General features: G+C 33.5%; 1 protein-coding gene across 1 annotated transcript; it reads left to right on the top strand.

Annotated features, from left to right (window-relative positions):
• On the top strand, positions 4,550-4,712 carry LOC107639434 (long chain acyl-CoA synthetase 2; the record flags this gene model as incomplete). The annotated part of the gene is given in 1 exon segment (XM_021121289.1): positions 4,550-4,712. A coding segment is annotated over 1 exon segment (150 nt), but the record flags the coding sequence as incomplete, so codon positions are not given.

The following is an 8,896-nucleotide window of genomic DNA, read 5'->3' on the forward strand; positions in this document are numbered from 1 at the left end:
GATTAGCCGTGCCGTGACAGGGCATTGGATCATTTTCCCGAGAGATGACCGAAAGTAGCCATTGACAGTGGTGATGTATCACATAAAGCCAGCCATGGAAAGGAGTAAGACTGATTGGATGAAGATAGCAGGAAAGCAGAGGTTCAGAGGAACGAAAGCATCTCTATTCGCTTATCTGAAATTCCTACCAATGAATTACATAAGTATTTCTATCCCTATTTTATTATATTAAATTCGAAAACACCATTATCAATTTATATCTGCCTAACTGAGATTTGCAAGGTGACCATAGCTTGCTTCATACCAACAATCTCCGTGGGATTCGACCCTTACTCACGTAAGGTATTACTTGGACGACCCAGTGCACTTGCTGGTCAGTTACACGGAGTTGTGAACCGTGGTTTTGCATCATGTTTTTGGTGCCATTTCCAGGGAAAGAAAGAGCAATGAACTTTACATAATTAAAGTGTAATCACGATTCCGCGTACCACACTCATCGATCTAATTATCTATGAGGTGTGTTATCTCGCCGTCTTCTTTTACCATACAAAGCCTCATTAAACAAATCATCAAAATTTATAGCCATAACTTGAGGTATGTTTTAGTATTTTTTTTGAGGTGAGAAACTAGATTTGGAATGGAGTTGCTAAATTATTGATAGTTGATATTTATAAGTGTGTCCGCAACCAGTAGCTACTTCTCAGTGGCTAGTTTCAACGGCTAGTTAATGGCTAGTTTTTTCTTGTCTTAGTTTAAAACGGCTGGTTAATGGCTAGTTTTTTCTTGTCTTAGTTTAAAACGGCTAGTTAACGGCTAGTTTTTTCTTGTCTAAGTTTTGAAACAGCTAGTTTTGCAACGGTCACTTTCATAAACAATAACGGCATAATAATATTGACTAATTTAAAATGTTACATCAGAAATGAATAAAATAGACTACATCACATACCAGTAATACGCAATAAAAATAAGAACATACTACTTAACTCTACGAATACAAGGAACCGTTAAGTAAACCACTTATTGATTATTTTCTCACATATAATCTCATGAAGAGCTCGTCGTTTTTCACTCATTGTAGACGTGTCAGCATTAAGTATTTGCGTATCCATTTCACTTTCCCTTTCCTTAGCCATCCTTTCCATTTCCCTTTCTTTTGCATTTATCTCCATTTCTTTAATATACCTCTGAGTTTGTAATTCTCGTTCTTTCATTGCCGCTTGCATTTGTAACTCCTTCTCTTTGATTGCCAGGATCTTTGCTCTATGTTCCCTCTCCTCTTCTCTTTATTTTTCCCTATCCATTAGTTTCTTTTCTCTAACATTCTTAATATATTCCATGAGAGATAATTTTTTAACAACCGATTATTTTTTTGCTAAGATTTTTAGACATTTGTGCTTTTTCCTTAACTTTTCTCTTGCTCTTCTTTGATCCTTGTGGGCGAACGGTAGAGTCCATACCAGTTTCGTCAGCCAACGGTGTTTCTGGATTTGATGAGGATGCGTATGCTCCAGTTGCACTAATCTTAGTTCTCTTTGAGCCTCCACTCTGTGTAGGTAGTTGGCTTCTCCATTTTTGCTCCAAACGAAGCATGTTCCAATGCCTCTCAAAAGTGAATTTTTTACCATAATTTGTAGAATAAATTTTATAAGCTAACTTCTTTATGTCATCAGCGTTCGAACCACTCCTTATGTTTCGACTAGCTAGCAACCAGCAAATTGTGTAATAGCCTTGTTGATCTTATACCATCGTTTCTTACATGCAACTACCCCCTGCCATGTCGGTGCAAAATTCTACACAGTAGCTGTGAATTCGACTCCAAAATGTTTCGCCCTTTTGATCGGTTCCAACTATAGGGTCAGTTGAAACATTTAACCATGCACTGATCAACATCTCATCCTCTTTCCAATGCCAATGTTGAATACTATCTTGCCTCTGATTTTCAATATCATCATCATTGAGGTCGATAGCATCTAATCCACGAGGGTTGACAAAATTTGAATATTGCGAATTTGGACTAGATTGTATCGGAGTCTTAGAGGATGGATTAGAAGAGCCACCAACACCAGATGAGTTATGTCTTGATGCACTGAATTGAGTTGGAAACGACAAAGATGTTGGAGTAACATTTCCAAAAGAGGGGTTAAATATGGATGGCAACGAAAAATGTGGTGTTTGTGAATTTTGATTTTGTGGTTGGAATATAGGAAATTGATTATTATAAGGAGTTTGAAATTGAAATTAAGAAGATTTTGTGCATTTGGATTTTGAAATGTATTTGGTAGTGTGAAGTTTTGATTTGGAACCTGAGAGTTTGAGGCACTACTAGAAAATTAGTTATTACAGACGGATATTTCCGATGGATTTTATCCACGAAAATACAGACAGAATTTCAGAGGGATTTTTTGTCAGAAAACAAAAAAATGAATTAGCATAAATTACAGACGGAAAAAAGAATCTGTCTGTAATTCTGTCGGCAAAATTAATTTTTTTTTCGTGAAAAATGATTACAGATGAAAAATCCGTCTGTAATTAAATGGATAAAACACTGCAATTTATTAAATTATTACAGACAAAAAATCCGTCTTTAATTTAAAATTTTCCGTCGGTAATATTGACTTAAATCCCCACCCTATCGAGCTCTATTCACACCACACATTATCAAACGAGCTTCTCCTCTCTCTGTCAAGGTGTCAACGAGCTACTTCTTCTCTCCGCCGCTGTCGCCGCCGCTCGCATAGCACGAGCTCCTCCGGTGCTGCTCGCATCGCACGAGCCCCTCCGGTGCCGCTCGCATCGCGTTGCTCCCTTTGTCACCATCGTCGCAGAGCCCTCTCCGCTGCTTTCGTCGTACGTCTGCCCCCTTCATCGCCATTGTTGTAGTGCTCTCTCCGCCACGCAGGTTATCTTTTCAACAACTATTGTATCCATATATTCAAGTTTCCATGTTTTCTGTGACATATATTCCTAGCTAGGTTTTCCGATCTGTGATAGCTTGATCTGATCTATGAATTTCTTTTTCTTCTTTTTTGTTAACATAATCTTTTCTTATTCCAACTCATAAACCACTTCAAATTTTCCTAAATCATAAAAACCCTACCAAAATCTGAACTAGAATTAACCCATAGAAGGTGGAATCAGAGCCTAACAGCAGTGGTGCAGGTTCTAGTAGTGGTGGTGCAGGTTCATGAGTTTATATTCTAGTAGTGGTGGTGCAGCTTCTAGTAGTGGCCATCATCAACATCAACATCAACATCAACATCATCATCATCAAGTAGTTGAAGAGGTTTCAGTGCAAAGGGTGAAGAAGGAGGAGGTTAATGCAAAGATATCAGCATGGCAGAACAATAAGATTGCAAAGATTAACAACAGATTCAATAGAAAAGATACTGTTATTGAAGGTTGGGAGAGTGAGCAGGTTTAGAAGGCTACTTCTTGCATGAAGGAAGTTGAGGTAATTAACTTTTTGCATTAGTAAAAATGGCACTGATGGTTCAATTGAATGGAAATTTTGCAAGTTCGGTTCTTTGTTTGGCTATTGCCATTGTTCAGTTGTACATTTTTGTCTTTCTGAGCTGTTGAGTAATAATCCTGTTTATGCAGACAAATAAGCTCTATCAGCTGTTGAGTAATAATCCTGTTGCCTTCTGCTTGCTTGTAGCCTGGGTTGGTTCTCTCTCTAAATTTTCACTCCCTGAACTACTGTATTTGTATTTGAAATTATTTCTTTGTAATCTGATTTATAAGGAGTAAAATCATACTAGTTTCTTCTAAAACCATATTTTTACCAATTGAGATAATGAGTTCACATCAACTTGCAAAACCCTTACTGTTTGATACATTTAAAAATGTCTGTACTCAGAACCTTCTTAGCTGTATGCTTATTTACAACTATTAATCACCAAAAGGCTTAGTAGTCATTGCTGACAATGATGTATGGTGGTTTCTATGAACCAAACAAATTAAAGGGTTCTCCCAATATAAGGAATCATGTTAGGTAACTCATGAAGTGATCATTAGAATGCCAGAATTGAAAAACTATTATCTTATGAGAAGGCTTCTTACTTCATGTGAGGAAAAAGTTAATGGATTGTATTAGTTGCTTCCCAAGAAACTGGAGATTTGTGGTATCAAAGTCACACTGGATTCTTGTGTCTGTGCAGAAACTTCTCTAATCTCTACTCATCTGTGTGTGGAGTGAGTGTGAGGCTGTGAGCATGAAATTTTGTTTATTTGTTTTTTTTTATTCACTTAAATATCTTTAATTGTTTTCAAATAATATGTCCTAGTTTTTATTTCCCAAATAATATGTCCTATTTTATGCCCATGCTTATTGAAAATGTGCTTCATTCAGTCATATCTCTGATTTTTGTTCTTGAGACAGTTACCAGAAACAAAACACAGAATTTCAGAATAGAGATTTTGATATCAGCTTTAAGTTTGACTCATTCTGCACTGAACTTACTCATCTTAACGTCACATAGAGAGTGGTTCATTTTGTGCAGTATTTTATAGTTGTTTTTATCTTAATGGAGTTGTTCTTTCATTTCAGGCTAGAGGCAATGCTTTGGAAAAATGTACTTGGTTCAAGATTCAAGACAGCAGAAGAATATACTTGGTTCAAGTAGGAAGTTGGGACAGACGGGTCAAAGCTCCAACTCCAATGATGTCAAGGTGGGAAACAAAAAACATGCTCCTATGAAGAAGCAGACTCCTGTCAGCATCCAGCCCCAAGATACAATGAAGTTTGCAGACTTTTCGGGATAAAGATGACAAGGTTGACAAATTGCTTACTTCACCAACTCCCAAGGCTTCTGCAAAAGCTCTACCTTCAATGAGTAAATTAGGCTTGAAAAGGATAAATCCAGAACAAAGTGTGAATTTTGACACCAATCCAATTACTCTGAGCTACTCTGAAGTTGTGATATAGGCCATGAAAATAATTTCTTGATTGTGCACCCAGACATTCTGCTGTCTGGAACAAGGGTAGTTATCTTTTGATTTCCTCCTAAATTTACTATGCCATATTATTATTTAGTCAAAATTTATTTGGTGTCTTATAATCTCCAATTAAGTAGCTCTCATGTTACAAGATTTTCCTTCATATAAGAAATTATTGATCCTTATATTCTGGGTCTATCAATTTATTTCCATGTTCAATTTTTTTGGTGTATTTATTTATTTATTTTATCCTATGGCGTATTTAAATCCCTTTCAGTTTTAATTATCTGAGGTGAATTCCCCTATATTCAGAGAAATATTTGTGTGCTTGCTCATATTTGTGTTTATTGCTAACTTCCAGGTTGCTGGCAGTTTTGGTTGCCTTAGGAGAACTGTCTTAGATGAGAGGCTAAAATGCAATGAGTACTCTACTGCAACATTGACTGGAACCTTGCTTCACCAAATTTTTCAGGTCTATAAAATTCATATTGTATCGTTTTTATCTATCTGTTTTCTCATGCTAATGATTAAGTTATAAAGATTCTGGTTCTTTTTTTTCTTCTTCACATTTATATTTCTTCTTTGAGTGATGCTTTTTGGTTCATTGGTGTAGGCTGGGCTCACAGAATACAATTCATCTATTGAATTGTAAGAGAACTACAAATGGAACATGTCACAGTTATTGCACAATGTGTAAGAATTTATTGGTAATATGTTTATTCATTTTTTTAATTGTTTTATTTGTGGTACTTTACTGCTTTAGTTATAACACTGTTTTTACATAGGTTGAATTATTGTGAACTGCAATTGTCTTGGAAATTATTTGACTTTCAAAATTTGAACCTGCTTCTCTTTTTATAATATGTTTATTTGATCTCCTGCAAATGGATTATGATTTTTAATTGAAAATTGTTTGGCTTATGCAGTTTGGATCTTAGAAGAATTGAACAAGTCGCCAGGAGAAAGAATTGATCTTAGAAGAATTGAACAACTTTAACTCAGTTTGGCCTTAATTTTAGACTAGGTTTATGTTTATATTTAGGCAATTCTGATAGTGATTAGCTACAAGACCAGATTGTTTTATACACCTTTAGTGTATGTCACGGTACAGATTTTACAGATTTTCTTTTTTTCAATGGTATTTGTTTTGAATTATAGTTGATGTATCAATTTGTTTGTGTTTTGAATTATATTGACTTGTTTGTTTATAATACTTTTCTTTTAATTTGATAATACGATGAATTTGTTTATTTTTTGAAATAATATAAATATTCAAATACAAATTAGATAAAAATTTGTATTAAATTTATATTTATTTTTTATGAAAACAAGTTTATTTTGCAATGAAAAAATCTAAAAAAAATTATATTTTAATTTACTGACGGATTTACAGACGGATTTTCTGTCTGTAATCAGAGTGTGAGATGATTCTCCAAAGTTCAAATTACAGACGGAAAATCTGTCGAAAAATCCGTCTGTAATTACAGACGAAAAATCCGTCTGAAAATCCGTCTGTAATTACAGACAGAAAATCTGTCGGAAAATCCGTCTATAATTACAGACGAAAAATCCGTCGGAAAATCCGTCTGTAATTACAGACGGAAAATCTGTCGGGAAATCCGTCTATAATTACAGACGGAAAATCCGTCGGAAAGTTCGTTGTCTTCGGAAAATGGATGGAGAATTTACAGAGGGAAAATCCGTCGGTAACTGGTAAAAATTCGTCGGTAATTTTTCGACGGAAAAAAATCCGTCGGTAAATAATTTCCGACGGGGCTTTTACAGAGGGACAAAATCCGTCGGTAATTTCGTCGGTAACCAAAAATCTGTCTGTAATAAAGACTAAATCTGTCTGTAAATCTGTCTGTATTAATTCATTTTCTAGTTGTGAGGTTTGAGATTGTTAGGTATTTAGAGTTTGAGAAACGTTTTGTAAATAATTGAAAAAAGAGTTGAGTTGGTTTGGATCCATTTTCCCGAACAAAAAATAATACCAACAGAACTTTGATTTTGTAAACTTTGAAGAAGATGAAGAAGAGTAGAAGAAAGTGTGAGAATAGAAGTGTATGTAAGTAGTATATATAGAGTAATAAAATATTAATTTATTAATAATAACGGTAACATAGTAACGGCTAGTTAATATTCAATATTAATTATGATATAAATAATTAATATAAATTATTAATTATATAAAAATTTAATTATTTAATATAATTAAATATTATAATTATTAATAAATTAATTATGATTTAATTATTTTATTAATTATTATTTAATTAATTCAGATTTTATATAATTATTTATTTTTATAATAACTTGTTAAGTGGTAAGTTATTATTGGTTAATATGAGTCCCCATTTAGAGGACTCTCTCTTCTTAAATTAATCACATGAAAGATAGTAGTGTATGTGTCATTTAATTTGATTCTCTACAGTTATCTTTTTCTATTTATTGATTAAATTTCTATTTTCTATTTTGATGATTTGGTTCCTAAACATATGGTGATTGTTGCTATTATGCAATACATTTCCTAAAATAATTTAGAGTAACTACTTGTAGTTCAAATACTCGTCTTGTGGTCTGAAATCTCTGTTAGTTGTAGTTATTTATTTTATTTTTCTTTGAATTTATCTTTGGTGGTTTTATTTCTAGTTTTTTTTTTTGTCGTCAAATGTTTGGAGAAACTCAGGTTTCTTTTGCCGTGGATGAGACTTTGCTACTTGCTTCACTTTCTATAGCCAAAGCACTTCTTGAGGTATTTGCTTCACTTGCAATCTAGAATTCTATATTCTAGAACCAGCATGCTAGCTTTTCATGCATAGTAAGGCCTCTTTTGGAATGGACCTTATACCCATGATATAATAATTAAATAAAGACAGGAACTTACCTTGCTTGTTCTAAGAAAGTGAAGAAAAAAATGGGCCAAGTTGAATTTTATATTTGATGTGCTAAGATTATTCAATAATATAAATTTAGAACGGGTTATGTTAATGCAGCCACATACTTCTAATATTTAGGGAGACAAATTTTAATATTAGCTATCAGTTTATATACATACATTGCAACATAAAAATTCATCTCAACTTGCATGAAATGGTGGATTTTTTATTTTAGGCTACTATTGTTAGATCTTACTCTAGTGTAATCTTTTACTAAAAAAAAAAAATAGAGAATGGAGTGGATATAATTTAACATGCTATTTCTAGAAACTTGCACTTTGATTTGATGTGCTGATCTGATTAAATTATTGCTTTTTTTTTTTATATATAATATACTTATTTTAGTTACTTATTAATTTCCTTACTTCAAGTTGGTCATCTTAATTACATTTTTGACCATTTTGTTGATAATATGTCGTACTTGTGTTCCATGGTTTCCTTGGCTTATGATAAGCCTATCATCTCAGGTGAAGATAGAACTATATTCTTCTATTCGAATGTTTTATTCACGCATTAGTTTAACTTCTTTTTTATTGTGTAGACCAATGCCTTTCCCCCGTTTGATCTTAAGTTCATAACTATTATAGAAGAATGCAAAATGGCCTTTTGATTTGTGATGAAGTGGGGTTAGCGTATATATTAAAAGACTTGGTAGTTATAGGGTACAAAGGCCCCCTTCCTTGGTTCTTAGCTCTTGCTACTTGTTTGATTATTCTTTATTTAAATTTTTATCATTGATGTCTGTAGCTTTAAAGTGATTCTGATCTTCTTCCTTGGTGAAGGTTATAATAATCTATTCTTCTTTTGTCCCATCTATTAAAGCCAACTTAGCTTAATAAGTTAAAGGCGGTACCCAAATGAATTTTAGAAAAACTTGTTGAAGCAGATAAGTTTAAGAATGTTATCTAATGCTTACTTGAGCTTACTCAATTTGTTGATGTTAGGTTGAGCCAATTCGCAACTTTTTTGCCGCTCTGTTCTTGGCCAGCATTGGGATGCTTATACATGTCCAATTTCTT

This window comes from Arachis ipaensis, chromosome B04, assembly GCF_000816755.2.
Source record: "Arachis ipaensis cultivar K30076 chromosome B04, Araip1.1, whole genome shotgun sequence".
NCBI lineage: Eukaryota > Viridiplantae > Streptophyta > Magnoliopsida > Fabales > Fabaceae > Arachis > Arachis ipaensis.